Source organism: Pteropus medius, unplaced genomic scaffold (assembly GCF_902729225.1).
Source record: "Pteropus medius unplaced genomic scaffold, Ma_sr-lr_union100, whole genome shotgun sequence".
NCBI lineage: Eukaryota > Metazoa > Chordata > Mammalia > Chiroptera > Pteropodidae > Pteropus > Pteropus medius.
The window spans coordinates 33,320,011-33,346,492 of record NW_024351730.1 but is presented as its reverse complement, the minus strand read 5'-3'; the positions used below and the strand labels follow the sequence as shown (position 1 = coordinate 33,346,492).

Sequence of the window (26,482 nt, the reverse complement as noted above, 5' to 3'; positions counted from 1 at the left end):
GCAGAAAACATTTTTCTGGTCTATCTTCAAACTACAATGTATATACAAATACACAAAAAAGGGAGGGCTGAGTGCCCTTGGTACACACCTGATCACACAAAACAGGTTAACGTTGGCGTTGTATACTGAAAAGTCAATAAAAACTGCCCTGGTTCCTCGGTCTAGCCAGACATTTTTCTTGAGGTTAGCAATCTGAGCAGCTGTTTCCTCTCTTGTTCTTGACAAATCCAGGTAATAGCCAGCTCCACTATAAGTTGCAATCATTCCCCAGTGGCTACTCCCATTCAAGTCTTTTTCGCTTGTGTAGATCCAACTAATTAAAAAACAAAACAAACAGGTAAAAATCAGTAGAAGACTTATGGCAATTATAAAGATGGTTTTTGGTAAAAGAATATGTAATAAATATGTCTTATCAAGTTGGGTAATGTGCTCACATGTGTTTTCTTATTTAATTTTCACAGAGTCATTATTCCCATTTTAGGAATGAGGGCCCTGAGGCTTAGCGAGGTCAACTTAACCTCAGAGTGTTTGAGGGTAAAGTCAGGAACCTAGATCAGGACTGTCTGTCTGCAGAGCCTGTGCTATTAGCCCTCAGTTTATATGGCTGCCTTCCCTGGGTAATTGTACTCAGGGACTAGCTGACTCTAGGCCCTCAAGGAAAGCTGCAGCCAAAAGAAGGACAGGTTCATCGAGTGCCACTATTGGCAACTGAGCTAAATAAGACTCCACAAAGCATTTGGGAATTTAATCCACAGATATTTACATAGGCCTCACTTAGAAGCGAGATGCTTCTTTGGCATTAGTGGGTATATAAAAAGATGAACCAGGATCCTGTCCCTTCCAAATTTGCAAGAAATAGGAAAAGAAAAGTTGTAATTAGACAATTAAAATACAAGGTGGATGATAAGAACCAAAATAAAAGTATAGAGAAATTGCTCAAGCACCTCAGAGGAGAGGAAAGCTACAATTGTTTGGAGGTCCTGTGATGGGAAAGGTGAATCAGAGTAGGTTTTGGGAAGAAGCCTTATTGAATCTGGGCCTTGAGAGGTAAGAAGAATTCAGACTTACACAGGTGGATGGGAAAGGCATTTTCAAGCTGGAGACAGGCAGGGGCAGGGGAGTAGTTTGTACGGTTTGGCTTCCACATGATGAAGAAAAGAAAAGAAGGTCAAAAGGTAGACTGTGGCCAGATTGTGAAGGGCAAACACAGAGTCATGGGAGGGAATGTTGCTGAGGGTCACTCTGGTGGTAGTGGGAAAGACGGGAGTGGGGAGGAACAGAGGGCTCATGAGCAGAAAAGTGTTAACGTAGCGAGTCTGAGATAACCTTTCCTTAGGAAGTGTGCTCGCAAGGTTGGACCTTGGCTGGCATCTGGAACTTGACTGATAAACAGCCCTCTACACTGATATAAAACTTTCCCTGACTGAACCTAAGCTGTCTGTGCATACCAGGTGGCTTATGCTGAACATCTACTTTCCTTCTGGGAGGTTGGGATTTGGGTATGTGACAGGCAGAGAGTGCCTATGTGACCAGCACACAGTAAACACCTTAGGCACTGAGTCTCTAATGAGTTTCCCTGACAGACATTTCACACATGCCGTTACGAATTGTTACTGGAGGAATTAAGTACATCTTACGTGAGGCCACTGGGAGAGGACTTTCAGAAGGTTGCACTTTGTTTCTTCCAGATCTGCCCCATGTGCCTGCACCTTTTGTTGCTTTTGCTTTATTCCCTTTCACTGCAATAATCTCAGCCATGGATACAACTTTATACTGAGTGTTCTAGTAAATCACTGAACTGGGGCGTGGTCCCGAGGACCCTGACATAGCTCAGTTAGCAGTCCCTGCAACAACCAAGAGGTGGTGAGACTTGAACTAGAGCAGTGATGGTGGGACCAAGTGAGTGCTGCCACTGTAGTGACTGTCAACTGATTTGGAAGTTGAGGAAGGGAGAAGGGACATCTTAAAAATGGCTCTGTAGTCTCTTTTGGGGTAATGTAAAGATGGTGGTACCATCAACAGGAGGAAGAGCAGATCCAATCAGAAAGTGATGAGTTTAGTTTGGGGCATACTGACTTATAGGAGCTGATAGGACATATACGCAGAATATTTGTCTTCTATCACTGCAATGTAAGCTCTGTTAAGACGGGGTATTTGATTGTACTTTGTTTGCTGCTGCTCTGTTATCCCAGCCAGCACCAAGGGCACTAGCAAGAAAAAAGAGACCTTACTTGGAACATGTTGTGGACACAGGTAGACATTCAGTATATTTGATGAAGAGATGATGAATCATCAAATAGAGATGACAGTGGAAGCTATCTTAATGTCAAGGGAAAGAGAATAAAGAAAGAAAAGACGGAGACCTGAATATGTAACTTGGGAGTAAGAAAGAAAAGGTGAGAAAAAAAGGGGGTTATAGAATTCAGAGAACTCAAGTTCAGTGTCACTCACAGAAGGCAAAAGAATGAGCAATCAATACTGCCATATTCTTCAAAGAGGTTGAATAGAACGAAGACTGAGAATTGTTCAGTAGTTTGCTATCTAGAGGTTACTAGTATCTTCCAAGAGAGATGTCAAAAGCAAGGGTTTAAGTGTTAAGAGGTGAATCAATGGTAAGGAAATGGAGGTGTCAAATGAAGACTATTCTTTCAAGAAATCTGGAGTTGAAGGGAAGGAGAAATGGGAAACTCGAGAATACGGCAGGATCAAGGGGTGGCTAGATATACTCAAGAAAGATCCCCTTCAGTGGTGGAAATCACTTATTCATCTATGCATCCAACAGGTATTTACTAAGCATCTTTACAGACCAGATGCTGTTTGAGGTTTCGAGAATAAAGTAGTGAACAAAATAGAGTCCCTGCTCTCAAGAGGCTTGAATACTGATGAGGAGCTTAGGGCAGCAAGAAGCCACCTTAACAATGTAGTTGATATGGAAGAAGAAAACACAGGCTTTGGAGTCGGGCTTGTTAACTCAGCTTGGTTCTACTTATGAACTGTGGTGCTTTGAGTAAGTGAGCTTCTGTTTTTTTCATCTATAAAATGAAGCTAATACCTATTTTCAGAGTTGTTTTGTGAAGAGTAGATGAGATAATGCATGAAATCATTTCTTAAGTAGCATCTGGCATGGAGTAGAGGCTGCATAAATTTCTCATATTTATGATATGAGATAAAGTAAAATATTAAACAAGGTACCACAGTTCAAGGGCATGCTTATATTTTGCAAGAACAAGAAAAAGGAGTATCAGAAAGGAAAATCATTATCATGACCTGAAAAAAAATGTCTTTTCAGATTATTTAGTCTCTTTACTCTAAATCTTCTGATTTTTACTAAATTTTTTATGGACCCTGATACTAAATATGGTGTGTACTAGATGACAGACAAAGAATCTGATCATGGAAAGGTGCTTGCCCCTATCTATATGAACATGTATATGAACAAATCTGGATTCTGGGTGTCTCAGTTCCCAGGAAAGGAATCTAGGTGAACTGAAAGAATTAGCTTAGTACAGTTTAGATGACAGTTCTCACCACAGTGACTCACCCAGGGCAGTGACCCCAAAAGGCCTACCTTGGGACAGCCTGAGAGGTCTTCTCATTTAATTATAATAACTACAGTAATTCTAAAAATAATGACTGTCCTCCCAGAAGCATTTGAGATCTTGCTCCCTGGCATATATCATCCATTTGGCTCAAATAAGCTCTTATAAAAACATTCAAAAATATGTAAAAATAATGAATGTCCTCCCTTAATACATAAGAAGTTTTAACTATGGTTACCAAAGAGCATAAAAAATCTCTCTATTATACATATATATATGTGTATTACAAATACATACTCGAAATCATAAACACATATTTGAGAAGGATGGGCTTTAAGCCAGACAGAAACTGCCCCCACAAACTTATTATACACTTTAAATTATTACACTCTGAACAAAAATTTATTTGTAAAAGCTATAACAAAAAAATTTTTGTATCACAAAATTTCCTGGTAATAACCTAGTAAATGATATTACTGGAATCCAGGCATCTTAAAAGAAACATCTGAAGGACCACATAGCTTCTTTCTTGTAGGTTATAAGGTCAATGATTTGGCCATTTGAAAAATATTTACACAGAAGCTGAAAAAGAGTAAAAAGTAGAGAAAATTTGAGAAGCCAAAAGTCAATTTGACCATGGCCTTAAATATAAGCCTCAAGGCATCTTCTCCTTAGTGAAGGAGTCAGAGAATGAATGAATGAATGAATGAATGTCGGTGAGAGGCCAGGGCAAGTGGCCAAGAGCTACAGACACTTACGCGGTTCCATTTCTCGGACCAAATGGAGCCCTGTCCTCACTGCTGACAGAGTAGACATCATAGCACTCTTTAATCTCATCTCTCAAGTCCTGAGGGATAGAACAGGACCCATTTCTGACTTTGAGCTGCCGTATCCGTGGTACCCCTAACAGGAGATTCTCATAGTAGATGAAGCTTCGGTTGTCAGCTTCAGTTCCGTTGTTGGGCTGTGTCTTCCAGTACAGCCCATCCAATAACGTGCCTTCTGTGAACTGAAAGCAAAGGAAACATTTCTGAAAAGCTCCCAGCTCAGTGGCTGCCTTGCTGCTGCCTGGAATGTTTGTGTGACCAACAGTGTGGCACTTTGTGAATACAGTAGAGCGACAGGGTGGGTTTTGTTGTCAGAAATCTAAGTTGGATCTTAGTCCATCATTTGCCAGTTGTGAAGCCTAGAGCAGGAGCCTCCTTTGAGCCTGGGTTCTTGCGCCCATAATGTCCTTCCTTTGCACGGTTACTATACCTGACACGTAAATAGAGTTCTCAGGTCTCAAATAGGCTCAACTCATTGGGATTACCCTGCAGTTTTCACTTCACAGTCTGAATGGAAACTAAGAACTCCAGTTTGGGGATGTTTTCAGATTTCATTTTGAGTTTTGCTGAAAAGTGAACATAACATGCTCTAAATCTTTTAGAGGATTATATTTTTATTCCACTGATGGTTATCAAATGAGATTGTCCAGTGTGGCAAGTTCATAAAACCATTACATTTTATGATTATAATTTTTTTACAGCAGCACTTTCTACTGGCTTTAGTTGGGATTTGTCTTTCATTATGACTGTTAGCCATTCTCACTCGATTCCTCTAAGACTCATTTAAGTTACAGTTAATATTTAATATTTAGACTATTTTAAATATTAGCAGAATTTATAAATGAGGTATCTGCAAGGCATTTAAAATGTTAGAGATGTTTTAACTTAAAAATTATTTAACTTTTATTGGGTTAAGACCTTTTCTGTGTGTACCATAAATATTTTTTCAGAAAAAGATAAAACAATGGTGATGACTGGTTTTCTGAAGTTTTATGTACTGCACAATGATCCTCAAGTATACAAAAACTACATAAAGTAGCATTTTTTCCAGTCTTCTTAGAATTGGAACAAATGCCTATGTGGTTTAGTTGGATAAAATGTATATATGTTTCATATATTATAGAATAAATATATAAATCAAAATTTCCTATAGAAAACTAAATTTGGGAGTTGAGGCAAAAATAGTTTGAATATTAATTTATTTTTAAAGATTCAAGATAGGACTTTGTGCCATGTATTTTCGTAAATGCTTTCAAAATATTTGTCTTTGGCAGTGTTTCATTTGCTGCCTCCAAATTGGTAAGATGCTAATGTTTAAATGAAGAGTTTTAATTTTTAAATTAAATTAAAGTGTGATATTTCAAATGAATAATAAGCAACATAGTTCTTTTTTAAAAATGTAGAGTACTTAATGAATTTGCGTGTCATTCCTGTGTATGGGGCTACGTTATCTTCTCTGTACGGTTTCACAGAACATAGGTACAGGGTAGGTACTTACTAAATGAAAACGGATTTTTGCTCTAGGACTGAAGGCAGGAGTGGAAGGGGTGGTATGCATAAATCTATAGCCACAATCAACTTCATTTTCCCTTAGTAAAATAGTTAATAATTAATAATCATGGTTCTAAACTTGCTTGGAAAGGAAAAGTCTATAGTTTTGATTACCGGTCTGCCATCCGGTGGAACTTTTAATTGTTTGGATAATTTTACCATATGGTGAACTCTCCAACCCCACCTACCCCTGCTTTTAGAGCTTGACATTTATTATCATGGAATTGTGTACACGTGAGAAGTCTCTGGTTAGTTTGCCTATAGAGAAGGCAGATCTAGTCATTCTTAGTGTCTTATCAGATAATCAATATGGATAGACTGATTTTCCCCATTGAGGGAGGAAAAGATTCATATTATGAAAGGGAAATATTCATATTATGTAAGTGTGGTTTTAGATGCCAAGTATTTTTAGGCATTAGCATAAACAGGTTCCTATGATCTGGTTTCCTCTATCTTTAACAACAACATCTGACTGCCAGGGTTTTATAAGAATTTTAGAAAGCATCTCCTCAGGAAGAAACAATCATTTCCTTTCCAATTTCCCTCTCAATTTCCATAGATTCTGAGCACCACATCTTCCAGATCAGTTTAATATTTTTCCTACAGTTATCATTTATTGCTTATCTTTTGCCTCCATGTTAGAATTTGTGACAATTTGGGAAGGGGCTGGGTTGAATTTTACATTAGAGATCTTTAAAAGAATATGTTTGCCTTGTTTCAAGAACTGTTCTAGGATACTTGCCATCATCAACAAAAACACAAAAAACCTAAAAAACCAAGCAAGACAAAACAACCAAATTTTGCCCTATGGGCCTTATATCGTAGGAGATACTCAATAGATATTTACTGAGTGAAATGACTGCATGAATTATAAACTAGGTGAGAAAGTGTCTATAGGCTAGAATAAAGGCAATTTTTCCTACTCCCTGGCCATGTGTAAGTACTCGGAATCTCAGTTTCTTCATTTACAACATAAGAAATATCAGTACTTACCTTCTATGGTTATGATGGAGATTCAAAAAGATAGGAAACAGCAAGGCACATATATACTTCCAACAACTCACCGTAACTTTCACATCTTACACGGTCTAAGGCATAAGGGAGGCCCTACAGATACTGCCAAATTGAACTTACGAAGCCAAATGAACAATTTTCAGTGATAAAGAGGTACTCTCAAAGTCATTTGCAAATACCTTCCAGAAGTCTTCCATTGAAGAAAGAGTTTTAAAGTTAGTTTTCTCCGTTTTGGACACCGGGGTTTCTAGGAAGAGCTGTGACATTATACGAGTGTAGTAGTACACACTGGAGCTTGTCATCCCGTAGGTCACTGGAACACAGAGAGACCCAAATGAACTCTGTGAGGGAACCCGCACACTCACTCTCACATTCCCAGTGGACGAGCAGATCTCCATATATGTTCTGCTCTCACCTTCACCCTTCTTCCCCTCATCATGCTTCTAGGGTATCTTCCTTGCACACTGGCTTATACAATAATTTAACATTGGCCTAAAACAAAATTAGTTTACTGAGGATCAAATTAGGATCAAACAACTTTACTTGACACTGGAGACTTCCAACATGCCTCTTCATCTCCCACAGCCTTCAGATCAGACTCTCCGCACTGGTGAGGCTGTTCTGCACACGCCCCAACAGAGGCCATGCTGAGCTCCTCAGCCTACAGCTGTGCCCGTGCTGCTGACTCTCCCTATAGTAACATGGCAGGCCATTCTGTTTCCAGGTCACATTTCCATTCTTCTTGCCCTGCTCTGTGCCCCGAGGTTGACCTCTACAGGTTGTACCACACGGGGTTCCTCGATGTGAGGGCACGAGGAGAGAGAGGTTGGGTTTATTCCCACACTCTACGCCCCATTCCCTCACCACCTAGATGCAGTATGCCCTGGGACTCTCTAATCTTGATCACAGCTTCTGGGGGAATCTCTTCTCCCACAGCCATCTTGGGTTTACACCAGCCATGCCATTCCCTCCCTTTTCCTCCTCAAGCCTGGAGGTGATAACTTTCCTGAGTGCCTCGCTTCTCTTTGTTGGTCTCTGTAACCCCGCCAACCTTCATTAACTTCTTAATTATCACTCTGAATCTTGTATCTCTTTCCTTCCAGGATGCTGACAGATACAGGCACATCTGCTCCCACCTATTAACTCACGTATTAAACACTAAACTCAAGCTCCACCCCTGACACGAAGACTTGCTGATTATATCAGCCCATTCTGAACAGTCCTAGAAGAAGGTGGGAAGATAATATAATGTCCAATAATGGCGGTTCTTCCTCTTTAGTTAACATAACTATTAAAAATGTCAGCACTTTAATGAATTCTATCTTATGCTGGACTCTAATGACTATAGGTGTAATATGCTGTAATTCCTATAATTAGCTGACAAAAAACTTCTAGGGGAAGCACGTTTTATACTTCTTTTGATGATAGTCTTGACACTCAGCAGGTAATTAATTCTTAGCCAATTCTATAATAATCTCGGGCATCATAAAATATTTTAGAACCTTGTTATTAAATGATTTGGGGATTAAATGCTATAGAGTAAACTCTCTCCTGCATATCTCATCCTCTTCCCCATCTGAGCATCATAAAAAATTAAGAGTATTAAAAGAGAGGAGTAGATAATAGCACCCTCAACACAGGTGTCTAAGAGTCCATCTTCAGCAGCCAATGGAGCAATAAAAACACACAATTCACACAGCGTGTGTGCTGTATCTAGAGCAGGAAGAACGTCTTCCAGTCACCTCAGTTAGGTTTCCTCACCTGTCATCCCATGGCCCACTGATTAGGAAAAGAACACTCCTCTCCAAGCTTCACAAAACCAGCCATCTCTCAAGACCATATTGGAGTAGACTTTTTAATCCATTATATTTATGGAACAAGGTGTGGGATATAAAGATGAGCAAGATGTGATCTCTGCCTTCAAGGAGAGGAGTCAGAGAGTCCCTGGGGAGAGTACCACCTACACAGCCCCACAGAGGGATAGACAAGGTACAATGTGCTCTACAAAGGCTTTCTGTGGATCAGTCAGTTGAGGGAAGAAAGCTGATATGATGCTAAGGAGCAGTAGTGAAGGCTTCCCAAGGCTGACTAAATGATTAAGTTTAATTTTTCATTAACTTGAAATTAGAATTTGCATTGGGATTGATTAATATAGATCATTCTGGAATTTTTTACCTATGGTTTTTATTGTTGTTAAAAAGGAATTTTAAACAGTTTTTTGCTTATAAATATGGTAGTTATGTATGTATGTAAATCTTAGCCAACTATTAAAAAATATATCTCCTTTATGTTCCTGTATTTTCAATTCTGGTTTTGCTTTTGAAATTCTCGGGGCCAGTATGGAATTGAATGGCTTCACAAAAAGGGAAATGACAGATCTCTTTAGCTATGTAGCACCACCTGCTGCACATCCAGAGAAACAATGCCATCCAGCTTTGAAGGATGCTTATTCTAACTCATTCAATCAGCTAATATTAACTCAGTCCCTCCCTTGTGCCAGGCCCTGGGCTGGTCTGCGGGATATCTTCTAGTGACACTTCCACACATTCCGGGATTCGGTTGCACCATGAGTCCACACAGGCTGTAGCTAAAGGACCCTGGATCTGGAGTCAGAATAATTTGGGTTTGAGTTTCCACTTTGCCTCATCTTGAATATCTGCCTCTGTGTTAGGGGTTTCGGTGTCTTGGAATCTTGGACAACCACTTAACTTTTCTGGGCTTCAGTTTCATTATCTAGAAAATGGGAATAATAACATCTAGGGCTTTTGTGTAGTTTAACTGGAGAAGCATTATGCAAAGGCATTTTGCATACTGTTAAATACAATAGAAATATGACTATGATATCATTTCTCCATTCAGTTCCTGATGGAGAATGCCCACTTGGAAGGTGGCATTCACTCTTTAAATAAGCTGAATTATGAAGAAAAGAAACTACGGCATGATAGAGAAAACTAGAAAGAAAAGGAGAATATTAAAAATATAATGTAAAGGACTCATATATATCCTATGTGCCTACATTTCTTTTGCTATTTAGTCCTTGTCTTAACGGACTCATATATATCCCATGTGCCTATATTTCTTGTGCTATTTAGTCCTTGTCCATTTTCCATAAATAAGCCAGGATAAAAAATATTATCACAGTTCACAGGATCACCAACTAATCAGCATGTAAATTAACCAAAGCTGTCTTAAAAACATGGTCTCATTTCAAAATAGGCAACAGACACTATATTATTCTTAATATTGTGAAAATAAAGCTCAAATATTAAAAACAAATAACTGGAATTATACTAAATAAACTCCAAACTGTTAGAATAAAAAGCAAAGAAAAAATTTCCAATGTAATGAAAGAAAAAAAATTATAAAATAACAGGAAAGCAGAAAAACAGAGGTAAAAATAAGATGACAGAAATCTGACAAAACCATAAAATGTGAAGGTTAAACTTACTAGACAACAAAGTCTGAAATACTGGTTAAAAAATAAAAAATGTATCTCTAAAATTTTTAGGAGACTCACTCAAAATGAAGCCAAAAATAAAGGAATAAGAAAGTACATACTAAATATATATTAGAGATAAAATACTTTTTAAAATTTGTTAAGTGGTATAATAATCTGACAAAGGAGATTATAAGGTGAGTATTCAGTTAAATAAAAAGTTTTTTCAAGTGTTGGAGAGGATGCAGAGAAAAAGGAACCCTCACACACTGCTCATGAGACTACAAACTGGTACAGCCACTATGGAAAACAGTATGGAGGTTCCTTAAAAAGCTAAGAATTGATCTATCATATTCCCCAGCAATCTTTCTACTAGGTATTTACCCAAAAGACTTGAAAACATTTATCAGAAAAGATACATGCATCCTGATGTTCATAGCAGCATTATTCACAGTGGCCAGGACATGGAAGCAACCAAAATGTCCTACAACAGATGACTAGATAAAAAAGCTGTGGTACATATATACAATGGAATACTACTCAGCCATAAGAAGAGATGAAATCCTGCCATTTGCGATAACATAGATGGATCCTGAGGTAATCATGCAAGTGAAATAAGCCAGACAGAAAAAGCTGAAAATCACATGATATCATTTATATGTGGGATATAAATCTAAAAGCAACAAACATGACAAGCTACCAGAGATTCATGGACATGGGCAGTGAACTAGTGATTACCAGAGTGAAAGGCAGGGAGGAGGGAGGCAGATGGGGAAAAAGGGGTCAAATATGTGGTGACAGAAAGAAATATAACTATGGGAGGTGAACATACAATGCTATATATATATGACTTACTGTTGAATTGTACACTTGAAACTTATTGGATTTTGTTAATCAATGTCACCATAATAAATAAAAATATAATTATTAAAAAATAAAAAGGTTATTTTATATTGATAATACCATGTATAATGATTTAACTATAATGAACTCTAATGTATTGAATAACAACACTAAGATACATAAATCAATAGCTTCTAGTAATATGAGAATTACCAACATGATTGTAGTTGGAAACTTAAATTTATATTCTCTCAATCTTTTACAGAGAAAGCAGACAAAAGTTATCTGAGAATAATATGGGTTTTAATTGAATATGTGACTTAATGTATATACATCAAACTTTATGTTGTACCAAAAGAGATCATTCAAATTATTTTTCAAACATGAAAATTAGTAATATGCTAGGCCACAAAGAGAACATCAGTAAATCTCTAAAATTAAAACTCCACCAGGCAAGTATCCTTATAAGAAGGCCATATGAAGAGAGAGACACAGGGTAAACGCCCTGTGAAGATGGAGGGTTGGAGTGATGCAGCTATACAGCAGGGATGCCAAAGACGGACAGCAAACTACCACAAGCTAGGGAGAGGCACAGACAGACTTCTCTACAGGTCTCAGAGGGAACATGACCCTGCAGACATCTTGATTTTGGACTTCTAATCTTCAGAATTATGAGACAACAAATTTCTGTTGTTTTAAGCCAAAAAGCAAAAGAAACAAAAAGAAACAAAAACCTCCAAACCAAACAAAAAACCCCTCACAAAAACCAGAAAACCAACCAGGTGACATTTTTTAAAACCACAAATGCAGAAAAATAATATAAAAAGGATAAACGAATATACGGATAAAACCAAGCCATCTAGAAATTAAAAACTTTTTTTCTCTAAATAACTCTTGGGCCAAAGATGAAATCAAAACTGCCACACAAACATAAATACACCAGATATAAAGACAACAGAACAAAGGTGCTTTGGTCCCAGGATTCCAGGCCAACCACCACAAAGTGAAGCCATCATCTCAAACAGGAAACTCAACTTCTTCACTAGCTCTGTGTTGTACTATAACCTCACAGGGACGTGGTGGAGATAAAATAAGAAAAGATGTTTGAATTAAAAGTGCTCTATATAGACTAGTGGTTACCATAGGGTGGGAAGTGGGGGAAGAGAGGGAGGTAGATGGGGTAAAGGAGGTCAAATACAGGGTATAGGGGGAGGGTGAAGTGGGTAAAGGGGATCAAATATGTAGTAGCTGAAGGAAACTGGACTTTGAGTGGTAAACACACAATAGAATACACAGATGTCAAATTATAATGTACACCTGAAAATTATATAATTGTGTTAACCAATGTTACTCCAATTTAAAAAAAAATATATATATAGTGAAAAATTTCCAAGAAAAAACATAAAATAAAATAAAAGTGCTCTATATAAATGCAAAGTGCTATACATTAATCAAAGAATAACTAGGCTTGAACTGTTTTCGTTGCTGTATTAGGAAAAGCTCTGTTAGTGAACGAGAACTACTGGGGGACAACAGAGAATAAAAATGGGCAAAATGTCAACATTTACTGAAAATATCTATGTGTCATTTCTGAGATATGCCTAATAGCATCCCTTTCTCCCTCTCTGTGCTGAGGGAGACAGTTGCATGAACTAGTCTGACAATCCAGTATAAGGCATGTTGTGACAAAGGTGGGCCTGGAATGTCAGCACAGCTCAAAAAATGTAATGTGTGAAAAAGAACAAAAAGCATAAAAATTCTAAAATAAACAAGAAAATCCAATCAGTTATATGACAAAGCATGTTTCCCAAAACTCCAGCTATTCAGTTTATTCATCTGGCTTAGTTCCAAAACTTGTCAGTGCATCTGAAAATCCACTTTCCTGGGCCACATACGGAAGGCTCTGATTTAGTATATCTGGGCAAACTATAATTTTAAGAAGAAGTTACCTTGGTGATTCTGATGCTCAGGCAGTTTTGGGGACCACTAAAATTCTAAACTTACTTACAGGGGTACTTATATTTTGCATAAGAAACATGTAGGTATGTATGTATCTATTTATGCATGCGTGGTCATGCTTGAAAAAATTCAATTATAATTCTAATAAACTTGTTAATATTTAAGGCCACTGTAGTTTAATATTTAAGTACCATTTCTACACTGGGAGCAAACTCAACTTAGGTATTGTAAGTTCTAGCTTAGAGCTTAGAACATAAAAGTTACACATATCACACCTCTTGCTTTGTAACTTTTAATGTAATGAACAGATCATTTCTAGCTTTTCAGCATTTGTCTTAGATAACATGTTTTTAAGAGTAGTGAGACATTCCTTCCTAAACAAATAACAGAAAATTAGTAAGAAAAAACCAAGAATATGGATGTTGTGCATACAGATATACTTTTGAACTTAAAAAACTTCTTTTTGTCTTTACGTTCTCATCGGGATAGTCATAGTCTCAGAAAATGTAAAAAGAAGTCACGTCCTGCTAAAGCTCATTAAGAGCTTCCTAGTATTAGTAAAAACCAGTGTGGAGATATTAAGTAAATCAATATTCAATTTCTTAAAATGACAAATATTGAAACTTAAACGTTACTTTAATCTTTTATGTTCAACTTGCAAATCTTTTTATTTTTTATAAATTAGTAAATAAAAATTGTTTTTAAGGAAGCTTTTAGCACTTAGTTAATTAAATTTAAGGTGGTCAATTTTAATGTAGTAAGAAAGCATTATTAAAGTATTGATTAAATTTTAATTCTCTTCATAATTAAAGAAAGGGGATTCTTTCCAAGGTTGGTGAGAATTTTTAAGCATTTCTAAGTGTTAACTATAAGAATGATCTCCTTTCCCAGAGAACTATGGTAAAAGGTCCTGATGGTTATAAATCTCCTTTCTTGTCTATTTGCATAAAAGGCTTTAGAGGGAACACAAAAAGAACTCCAGCATCCTTTGATTCAGAAGATAAATCCATTGCCTGTGACTTTCTGGACTTTGAGGCAAACGGTTTCTAAGACTCATTTCTGGCTAAGCCTCGCCTATCCAAAGGATGCAAGGACTGTTGAAAGAAGAGAAGAAGAAAGAGATGAGTCTGCAGTAAGTTTCCTGTAGAGTAAAAATCCGGTAAATACTAAAGAATGAAGGCATCCACACAACACATCCAAATCAAAAACAAGGGGATTTTTTAATCTATCTATCTATCTATCTATCTATCTATCTATCTATCTATCTATCTATCTATCCATCCATCCATCCATCCATCCATCCATCCATCCATCCATCCATCCATCCATCCATCTATCCACCCACCCACCCATTCATAAAAGCAATATTAGGTGACATTATTTGTATTTCCTGAAATTTACACTTGGAAAGTCATTTTGCTGAAAATAATTCTTACGTACGCTTTATATTAATTGACATAATAATAGTGACACTAATTATTGTTACAATATCTAATGCAAAAACTTTTACTTAGTTTCTTAGTGTATGGCAGGTTGCTATGCTACATGCATCTTAAAGTGAAATGATCACAAATGACAACGAACTGGCCAATTAGACAATGCTGAATTGCAATTGAAAACAGAGAACTTATGAATTAACTCTTCTAGTGCATATATAACTCTTTTTAATTATGATTTTGACAGGGCAAATATTTTTAAAACTTCTCCTTAAGTGGAAGGAAACAGTCTACTTACAGATGCACAAGACTATGAGAAAAAGGAGGTATGTAGCCAGTTCCCGTAAAACACTTTTAAGGTATTTCTCTCGGTTAGTGTTGCTTTCCTCCATGAGTCTTGTTCCCCAGAGACCTTTAAAATAATAATAAAACATGTCATTTTATTTTTAAAAATCTTATGAATGGAAAAGGGAAAACACATAAAATAAATAGTATAACCTTTAAGGGAGATTCTCCTATATTTTTTTTAGCACACTCCGAATATAATTGGGAAGTTGTTTTAGCAGGAGTAAATGAAAGCAGCCTAAAAGAGAAGATTAAATAATTGTGCATACACATCAGCTCTTCTTATATGAGAGAGGACACAACCTGGTACTAATCTTATCACTAAATTTAGTATATGATGAAACTACATTGCAAATGATACCTTTTAGGTCGTCCCTGACAAAAAGGCATCCTGGTTGGAATACCATTTCCCTATGAAAACATCTATCAAGCGTCTAACACACTGGTGTAAAATCTCTCCTCTGAAATCATCTTTGTCCTTTAAGAAACTCAGTGCTGACTGACTATACTAAACATGCTTAGCTTAACAGATTTTTTTTAAGTGTCAATTAACGTATAATCTTTTATTTAAATGCAACAACTCATCTGACTTCTCTCTTTGGAGAAAGACTAAAATCAGCAACCATGTTCTACATTTTCGCAGATGGAAAAAGTGTTGGGCCAGCTGAGCAAAGATGACATAACCCTCCACGAGCTTGCTGGAGAGAGTTACCACAGTCTTGGACTCATAGACAGACACGGTGGCTGTCCAACCCCCATTAATGAACAGTGTGGTAAAGTCACATTGCTGGTTACTTGGAAAAGCCTTAATGTTTCCCAAAAAAGACAAACTTCTCAATCCTTTCAGTTAGATTAGGTATTAGGTCGGCTGTTAATGGTAGCCAACCTGGCCCCTGCATGTTGCCTCACTTTTATTCCACAGACTTTAATCCCTTCAATCACTGAAACTCACAGAGCCACTTAAGTCACAATCAACCCACACAGAGAACAGGGGAAAATGGTATGTGGTCTTTTAATCTGAAGCAATGACTTCATCACTAGTGTTTATGTATTCTCAAGTCTTATAATAATACATTAGTTCTACTGCTAAATTTGGGTATTTCATTTCCTTTTATTTTTTCTCCAAATTTCCTTTAGGAAAATTAGCATCTGAGTTCAAAGACACTGTGTTACGCATCATAGATTTCACCACACTGAAAGTGGAGCATAACTTATGACCAGGTTTGCTTCTGCCAAGATCTGGTAGTTGTCAGGGAATTACTCACTCAGAAGAAATGCAGCAAGCAGAATGTTTGTTCGCTGAAACTCTGTCATATTAAAGAATTATTACAAATTTAGATGACATGGAAAATTACAACTCAGAATAACACAGAGGCAGCCAAATATTAGGCTCAGTAGCCCTGGACACAACCACACCATTTCTTTGAATATATTTCTTTTTGAGGCCAGGTCTAAAATATACACGTAAGTAGAGATTGCTAGTCTCTTTACTGTCAGGAAAGATTGTTGCCTTGCCTGACTTAGTGATTTCATTCTTTCCCATGATTTACAAACAATTATGCACTATGGAACAGTCATGGTTCTTAATATTTACAAATGGTACTGCTTGACCTATAAACAGAAAAACCAAACTCCTTTCAAATTTTATTCACACTCAACTTGCAATGGTCTATGGCAATTTAATTCTAGCCCTCGAATGAAACATTTCAAATGAAAAGAAACAAGTACCTTTATTTATACTTCTATATAACATACTTTCATGTATATACTTTTTCTAAATTACTCTATTTACCTCCTCAAATACTTATTGCTTTAAAAATTTCATCCAATTTCCCCACTGGGTGTGTATGCTGGGTCTGTCTCAGGGTATAGGGACCTCCGTAGATTCTAATGGGTGAGAAATGGCTGCATTCATAAATAGGAAAAAAAAAAAAAAAGCAGTCCTGTAGCTACTTACTTCCCATATTTAGCAGAACTGACAGAATAAGAATGGTTAAGGATAGAGTTCATGTCCAAAATGGCAGCATTCTTCAAAATCAACTGTCTTTTCCCACTATTTTGTGGGAGGAGAATCCTCCCAGCATTCCAGGCACTCACATTCAAAACACAGGTGTCTGCAGCTGTTAGGGAGAACGTGATAGGAGGGGGACACCAAACAATATACTACTTCCTTCATGTTTAAGAATGTGCCTAGTTAATTCCAGAGCTCAAAGTTGGAAGACATCATCTAAACTATGTCTGTTCCCCTGCGTGGTATTACTTATTAATATGAATATAGGGGAACTCTGAGATGGATAATCCAAAACACAAAAGATGTCCCAAACATAAATAACTGACTTTGAAAAAAATGCTATCTTTGCAACTATTTTATCCAAATGTTTCCAAAACCTTTTTATTTTACAATATATTAAAAAAACAATCACAGAGAACATAATGAATTCCTGCATCTCTTACCCATCTTCAACAATTATCAACTCCATACCAAAACTGATTCATCTAAACCCATTCCTCCCAATTATTTTGAAACTAATCCCAGCTATCGTATCATTTCATCCATAAATATTTGTCCCATAGTTTAAAGATTCAGTGTGGATCTTTTGCCTCACATTAACTCTGCCCCATTTGAAATACACTAAACCCCTAAGACTTATTGATCATGACAAGGTGCAATGTGGAAATGTGGAGTCAGAATTTGTATTCAAATGAAAGCTCAGCCACTTATGGGCTATGAAACCTTCCCTAACTTCATGAGCCTACATTTCCTCATCTGAAAATGAGAAGAGTACCTCTTTGTAGGGTTGCTCTGGGAATTAGAAATATTATGTGTAAAGCACGTAGAGTGGTTGGAAGAGGCCTATCTATAGCTTCAAAAACAGGTCCAAATCTACAAAATGTCCTGCTTATGATACCTAGATGTCAGAATGGCATAAAGACCCAAATCCATGTGGACTTTGAATTCATTGTGAATTACCTGACCAAATGCTCATTGCATTTATATCATAGAAGAATCCTGTTTTTGTGCTAAGACACATGTGGGGCTTGTTTAGAAAGATAAATATAATCTTTCCTAATATTCATTTAAATTGGAGAGATAACTTTAGAAAGGAAGTGACTTTTTACTCCTATTGGTCTATTTTCTGTAGAAGAGTAAGTTGCTACCTTGTATGACATTGACTCCTGAATCTTGAATTCTTAGGTCTCTCCTGAGGTGCAGATAAGTATATGCCAGAACTAATCACCAGTTCCACCTGCATATTCCACAGACAACTCATACTCACATACCCCAAACTGAGATGTTTCTTTTTCTTTCTCTAGAATCCTATTTACCCTGTTTCAATTAATGGTACCAAGCCAGAAACATGGGTTTCATCCTAGAATAGGCACTCTTCTTAACCCTCACAGGGAGTTGATCTACAATTCTCATAATTTCTGTATCTTTAATGTAGCTCCCTTCTATCTCGGCTCACATGCCCTTATTGTATCCTTTATCACTCCTCTTTCTCGGTCAGACCTCTCCTGACCTAATTCTCTTAGCAACCCGTGCTATCTCCCTCATTCTCTACATTCTGGATAGACTCATCTTCAGATTGACACGTGATCAGATCGGCCCCCTGCCTGAAGCTCCCACTGGCTCTGTCTGCGGGATAAGGTATCAATGAGCTACTAGCTCGGTCTTAACTTGTTACTTTTTCCTCCTCTGACCATCCCCACCCTTATCCTTCAAAACGTACCTCGTTTCACTTTCTCTGGCTTCTCTCAGGTAGAGCTGGTCTTCTCTCTTTGGGTCCCTTCCATATCTGGGACCTGACGTTGAAATTATTTACTTACACTTCTGTTTTCTCTACTAAACTGAGCTCCTTGAGAGTAGGGAACTTGTATTTTTATCTCTGTATCCCTAGTACCTACCACAAAGGAGACTCTCCATATATGTTTGTTGACTGCACAGATTCTGTTACTTGCATAACCTATCACAAACCCCAGAGTAGCAACCCTCCCCCAAAACGCACCCCCAGCAATGAAAACACAAAATCTCATTTGTCCAAAATTATAGTGCAAATAAAAAAAGAAAAGAAGAGATGGTGTGAAGTTTAGACTAAAACAAAGGGATACCTAAAAGGTAAAAACAACCAAAGTGTTGATCACAAAATATATGTATATACATATGCGTATACATACAATGGAATATTATACAGTTATCAAAAGGAATGAAGTTTGGATACATGCTACAAGATCAATAAACCTTGAAAACATTATGCCAGGTGAAATAAGCCAGACAGGAAAGGACAAATACTATATGATTCCATTAATACTCGAGGTACTTAGAACAGGGAAATTTATAGACAGAAAGTGGAATAGAGGTAACCAGGGGCAGTGGAGGAGGGGGAATAGGGAGTTATTTCTTACTGGGTAGAGTTTGTTTGGGATGATGAAAAAGTTCTGGACAGTGATGAAACAACATAGTGAATGGGAAAGAAGGTATCTATTTGTTATAGCAGCTTAGCCTACCCTGACCAATACAGCTAGTACTTTATGATTTCTACAGGAAAAAAATAAAAACAAGCTTATATGTGTAAAAAACTAAATAGAAAATGACTTTAACAAGTTGATACATCCAGAAAACACATTCAACTTTCAAAATTCAGAAAATGTGATAACTCGTGTAGTGTGTCTAATTTTATCTTTTCACTAAAAAGTTTGCTAAGAAAAAAGTAAAAATGGTTATAGAGGATACCTTTAAGTTTGGGACAGTCTTTAAATCTTTCAGCCCCTCTTCACTTCCTTTGGTCCAGGCCTTCATCGTGTCTTCGCTGGCTGCCTCGTATCTGGTTCTCCTGCCTCCCTGTTTCCTTCTGCAAGCTCTCCTGCACAGCACACTACCTGACTCATATTCCCTTTCAGCATGTTCTGCTTCTGCTCAAAAACTTTGAACCGCTTCCTAACAGTTAGGGATTAATTCTTAATTACTTGGTTAGACACAACACTTCTCACAATCAGGCCTCAAGCATTTCTTCTTTGCTGTCATCTGCTAAGAAGACAGATCTACTGTTCAAAGAGCAAAACTGAACATTTGTTGTTCATCTTGAGTTCATGTCATTAAACAGTAACAGAAGAGCATGTCGAAGCTAGAATGAACCTGGGAGGTTCAACATTTCCATTTTATAAATGGGAACCTGAGGCCCAGGAAGTGCGAATGAGTTATATAAAGTCACAAAGGCGGGAGACTGTCAGGGAAGCTCCTGACCACTCCAAATTTGAGTAATCTCTCCTACCTTTAGAAATTGCAGTCTATTTTCTGTTCTGATCCTGGGGCACTACTAACATAATGCATATAAGATTTTTTGTCACTGGTATTCCAAGAGGAAAAAACATCACAACTCATTCATGGTTACTTATTTCAGTTTTCTGAGTTTCTGTCTATAGGAAAATGGTGATGTGCTATTTCTTTCTTTTTGTAGCACCTAGCATAGTATTATTTTCAAAGTAGGTGCTAAGTATTTAACAAATGTTACTTATTGAATAAGTGACAAGAATGTCAATTATATTTCTTCATTAAAGAAACTGAAATTTATTCTAAAATTTTCTGTAATTAAGATTTTCCTGAGTCTGTTCTCCTACTAATTAGACCATTGATAAGGTATGACTTGATGTTTTAGTATGAGCTTATTCATTGTGAATTTCCTGAAAATTTTATTTAAAATAAACTTGTATATACACTCATATAAACATATATATATTTCCTTTCATTATTCTCCATTATTGAGTTTATTCAAAGAAGGCTAAATGTTTTCAAATGCTTAAACTGAGTGAAAAGGATCATGAGGTACTATTACTTACTAACTTATAAGAAACTTTTCTTAGTATTTTAAAAAGTACATTTAAAACAATGTAAAAGAATATAGTTGACCCTTGAATAACACGGGTTTGAACTGCGCAGGTCGACTTACATGAGTATTTTTGTCAACCAACGGGTGGTAGTTCAAACCCGTTTTTCAAGGGTCAACTCTGCAGCTGGGAACCTGCATATACAGAGGGCTAACTAGAGTTATACAAGGTCAGTACCCCTAACCTCCTGGTTATTCAAGGGTCAACAGCATATAATTTGTTTGAATAGTTTTGAACCTTAAAAGATATTAGAATTTTTTACTAATATACTCACACAGGTTATTTAAAAAAGATCTTTTGTTCCCCACCATGCCCTGCATCAAATTAACAATAAGCACTTACATAAAAGTACCAAAATGTACACTTTTAGAATTTATGACTTAATTTATATTTATGAAGTACTTACAACATGAGAGAAAGTTGTTACACATTTTACATCTCATCTCATTTAATTCTCCAAAGACAAGAACTAAGTGTTATAATTATGTCTTTAAAAATAAATGTAAATACTGGGGATCAGAGGGGTTAAGAAATTTGCTCGAGGTCGCATAGCCAACTGGGTAGAACTGGAATTCTTGGTGGTAGAACTGGGATTTGGATGTAGGCCTTATCTTGTTGTAATCATGTCGTTAGAAAAACACCTGAGTAGTTTTATTTTGTACAAGAGTTTCAAAACTAACAGGATGGGAAAGGAAGGGAAAATTTCAAAAGAACTGAGAATGAAAACTTAAGGAGATTAAAATAATCTGGATGCTAAGAGCAAATTCAACTCTTTTCCAAGGATGCCTCTGACAAAACTCTGCAGAAAGAGGATCCCCATCTGCTCTTGGAAAATTTATGTCCTCTTAATGGACACTGGTAAATTTGAAAATTCCTTTCTTGCCTTTTGGAGTTGGGTGCACTGTACTCCGATACATTTGCACACAGCTGGTATCTGGTAACTTCACTGCTTTGTTGGAATTTCAGAGAACATGAATTTAGTTATTTAAAAACATACTTCCAAGTTTTTTCAACAATGTAACCTTTCTTTACAACTGTTTTAGGAAAACGCCTGGATTAGAAATGGCCAAATAACTGTTTTCAAAGATACTATTTTATTCTATTCGCGGTATTCTCAACAGCACCCCCTCCCAGAAACAACCACACACTTCACCAAAAACACATCAATGACAACCCAATGACACTCCTCCCACAACTTGGATAAGACTGTACTGCTACCTTTCGAGAACGGGATGAGGGGCAAAGAGGGCTCAAAACCTGTGGAAGGCCATGGGTACTAATACAGAATTTTCATTTGGATTTAGTGAAACTGGCAAATACACAGTGCGACCACTATTTGTTGTACTAGAATATGCATTGTTTCTCTTACAATAATGTTAATAATAAAAACCCCAGATGTACCCTTTCACTTTAATACAGCCTCTACTTATTTCCAGAAGTAAAACTACGCTGACATTTCTTCTTCTAGAAGAAGGAGATATCCAATAAATCTGCACCAACAAGGGCGCAGTGGAATTCGGCGGTGGGTACCGGAAATACAGCGGAATGAGCAGAGGTGGGGAATGCGCTTCCAAGGGAGGCGGGGACGCAAGGGGGATGCGAGGTGGAGCCGCGGAAAGCTGCCCGCAGCGGGCGATGGCTCCGGCCGGCGCCCGCGGTTCTGCTGTGAGCATCGGCCGGTGCGGGTCTCGCTCTTACCTCGCAGCCCGCGAACCAGCCTCTCGGCCCAGGCCACCCGCGGCGGCTGCCCGTCCAGGGGGAGGTGGCGATGCAGCGGGTCCGCGCCGCCGGCCGGGCCGGCGCTCGGCGGGCCCTGGTCCTCTCGCCCGCGCCGCCTCCCGCTTGGGTGGCCGGCGCCGTGGTAGCCCCGCAGAGCCCGGCCGGCCGCGGGGCTCACGGCCGAGGAGGCGGCCGACCTCCGGCTGCCCGGGCGCCACTCCACGTCCATCTCCACCACCATTCCCCCTTCCTCCCCTTCCACCTCCTCCTCCTCTTCCTCCTCCTCCTCGGCCTCGAAGCCCGGGTTGTCGCGGCTCCACGCCTGCCGCGAGCACGACGAGTGCGGGGGAGACGGCGACGCCGAGGCCCCGGCCGGGGGGTCGCGCGCGGCCGCCTGCCGGATGCGCTCCATCTCCATCTCCAGGCCGCGCGGCTCGCGGAGGCCGCCCGGGGCGAGGCCGGCAGCCACGGCCGCGCCGCCCGCCATCAGCCGGCCCGGGCCCGGCTGCGCGTCCGCGGGCTGCTGCGGCTGCACGCGGCTCGAGTGGACCATCGCGGTCACTGGCGCCCGGCGCGCCTCCGCCCCGCGCCGCCCGCCGCAGGAGCCATGTTCTTTTCTTCCCGGGGCCCGCCGCCTGCTGCTCCCCGCCCCCGACCGCCCCGCAGTCCCGCGTCCCTCGCCCGCCCCCTCGGCCCGCCCCCGCCTCGCCCAGCGGCCGCGGCGCGCTCCTGGGGCAGGCGAGAGGAAGCCGCCCCCGCGGCCGGCGCGTTCGGCGAGCGGCGCCCGGGCCCGCGTTCCAAGCGCAGCCGGATCCGGCGCGCGCGCCCACATTCCATTCGGGTGAAAGGGCCCGGGCGGGGACGGAGCGCTGACCCGCCCGCCTGCGGGGAAAGGGCTATCGGAGCTGTCACTGCCAGCGCCACCCTGAAGTATTGCTTAGGTCCCCGTACACTGCCAGCCACTTCTGCCTCGATTTACCAAGGTGCAGACACAGAGAAAAGTATTTTATGGGATGGTGTGAATTAGCGAGATCTATTCCGAGTTGGTCTGCAGCAAAGACAAAGAAATCTTCCCTTCATTTGAAAACTACCAACAAACTACTAATGCTGACTTCCTTGGCTTTTGGTGGCTCAGCTCTCCCTGGTTCTGCTGCTTTTTGGATGGTTTCTTCAATCTTTGGTTGGCTACTCTCTCCAAACGCTGTGAGACCCTAAGGACTCAGCCTTGGGACTCTCAGGTCGCTGGCGCTCCCAGCGTGAGCTCTTCCCCACCTACCATACCTCTGCAGGGGCCAGCACTGACCTTTGAGTAACAGAAGTCTACATCAGGCCCCAGGTCCAGAACTTTATTCTCACTCCATCAAGCACATCCAACTCGATGCTCTGAAATTGTCTCAAAGTTAACTTATTCCAAACTAAAGTTATCTTTCCCCTTCCTCTGTTAAGCGTCCTTCACCTCTTGTATTCCAGTTGAGATTTGAGGCATCGCTGTCTCCCTCTCTTCTCAAGCTACACTTCTTAATGATATCCTCATCTCTTCTCATCCTATTCCTAATCTTTCCCAAATCTTGTTACTCTTGCCCTACAAATATATCTCTGATAGGACCTCTGTTTTCTCATTCTCTTTGTCAATGGCTTAATCAAGAGCCCTTATGGTTATGTTTTGTTCCATATTAACACAAGAAATCTGTCAATTCCACCTCCATTCTCCACTTAAGGGACTCCACTGTTTCTAAATTATTTTCCAGAACCAAAGTTGCTCATGGGACACTGATGCTTAGACACCTCTGGGGGCTTGTGACAGCTTAAAGGATAAGATTTAATTTCTATACTTTGGCTTAGTAAATTCTCATGATCTGCTCCTGTATTTGTCTGCTAGGGCTGCTATAACAAAAGCATGGACTAGTTGGCTTAAACAACAAAAACTGATTTTCTCATAATTCTCAAGGCTGGAAGTCTGAGATCAAGCTGTTGCCAAGGTGGGTTTCTTCTGAGGAGTCTGTCTTGTATGTGGCAGTTTTCCTCCACTGTCTTCCCGTTATCTTTTCTCTGCAAGTGTCGGTGCCCTAATTGCCTCTTCGTATAAGGACACCAGTCATATTGGATTGTGTCCTATCCTAATGACCTCATTTTAACCTAATTACCTTTTTAAAAGCCCGTCTCTGAATGTGGTCTCATGCTGAGGTACTAGGGGTTAGGACTTGAACATATGAATTCTTGATGGGAACATGTTTCAGCCCATGACAGCTTCCCATCTTCTTTTCTAGCATGGTTTCCCTTCCTGTGCATCCATATGTAGCATCCTTTGTTGCTTCTCTGTGTGCTCTTAACATGCTGCTTGTTTTTAGGTGATCATGTGTACCTATTACCTGATCCTGCAGTTTATCTTTTTAGTTACCCATCTTTCACTTAACTGAGCTTCTCAAAGGCAGGACTGGTGGGTCTGGAGCACAGACATAGCTCATGCTACCCATTAATTCATTTTGAATACATATCCTGTGCACTGAATTAGGAGCTGAGTACGTTGAACAGAGTATGACACAGCTCCAGTTCTCAAGAGGAGACAGACAAATAAACCAGAAATAGCTGTCCTGGGTCATGGTTGCGATGCTTGTCATCTGAGGAATCTCCAAAGGTGCTGAGGCCTTGCACAGCACTCTCAGATGGCATGGGCAATGGATTCTGAAAGAACACATGGCCAAAGGAGAGCTAGGTCTGAAAAGAGAACACAGAATCTGAACCGAAGGGTTCTGCTGGAGGATAAATCTAGTGCAGTGTTTTAAATTGCAATCAAGAGACCATCACTTGCATCATTTGCATCACTTGCAGCGCTTATTGAAAATATCGATTCCCACATGATAATACTTATAAGTGGGATATAAACATAAAAGCAGCAAATGAATAGGACAAACAGAGACTCATGGACATGAACAATGGACTAGTGGTTACCAGAGGGGAGCGGGGGATGGGGAAAATAAATAAAATGTTACTAAATAAATAAATTAATTAAAAAATATATATCGATAGCACTCCAACCTGATTAATTCAGAATCTCCAGGATTTCAGGCCTGAAATTCTGGGTCTTCTCAGAGAATTCTGGGGCAATGTGTGTTTGAGAAGCACCAATGTGTCCCAAATAGAAGAGCTTTCATGAAATTATCCCTAGCGCATTATCATCAGTGATGCCATCACCTGGAATCCCAGACTTAGAAAAAAATGTCAGCAGTCCTTGAGTCAGAAGTACTTTTTGGCTTGAGCTTACAGTGTGCTAACTGTGAACCCTGGGCTCAGATCCGGCTCTGCCACTTCCTAGTTGTGTGACCTTGGGCAAGTCGCTCTACTTTCTCGCACTTATAAAATGAGAATAATTAGAATGTTCACCTCAAAGGATTGTTGTGAGGATTAAACAAGTTAATATAGGTAAGGCACATAGAACACTGGCATACTGTAAATGCCCAAATGTTGGGTATTATTAGCTCTTATATCTTAATCATGATAAATATTTTCATCTATTATAATTGTGTAATTGGAAGTCTTTGTCCCAACCAAACTGTGAGCTTCTTGAGGATAGAGGCTCCATACTTCTTGATTACCCACTATGCTCCAGGCATACCACTAGGACAGAGCGCAATCAATGAAACAGGTGAGAAGCTCCGCCCTTAAAGAGCTTACTTACATTCCCTGAGGATTTGTTGAGGACATGAATGGATCTAGTCAGGAGCCATCATTTTTAGTCACAGAACTAAACCTTTGATAAAGACTGAGAATTCTTTATGTAGAGCTCTTTTTAACTGTTACACACCACAACTTCTCTGGGCTCCAAGAACCATGGGAAGAACTTAGGCCCACATGAAGCTATGACAGGTCACTGCTCAAAATGCTATTTTCAGTTTTGTGATATCTATTCTCCAAAGAGGTTTTGATTTTCCA

General features: G+C 39.3%; 1 protein-coding gene across 2 annotated transcripts in view; it reads right to left on the bottom strand.

The window, feature by feature from the left end:
* Positions 1-23,175, bottom strand: part of PKD2 (polycystin 2, transient receptor potential cation channel) — a 54,122-nt gene extending 30,947 nt beyond the window's left edge. The window contains exons 1-5 of one of the 2 annotated variants that reach the window (XM_039845662.1): positions 22,532-23,175; positions 14,904-15,017; positions 7,111-7,244; positions 4,298-4,548; positions 89-313 (exon numbers count right to left, since the gene is read on the bottom strand). In XM_039845662.1, coding sequence (XP_039701596.1) covers positions 89-313; positions 4,298-4,548; positions 7,111-7,244; positions 14,904-15,017; positions 22,532-23,105 — 1,298 coding nt within the window. In that variant the 5' untranslated portion in view covers positions 23,106-23,175. Of the gene's footprint in view, positions 1-88; positions 314-4,297; positions 4,549-7,110; positions 7,245-14,903; positions 15,018-16,215; positions 16,724-22,531 lie in introns of those variants that run through there. The other variant, XM_039845663.1, reaches the window with a different exon arrangement.
* Between the last annotated feature and the right edge of the window lie 3,307 nt (positions 23,176-26,482).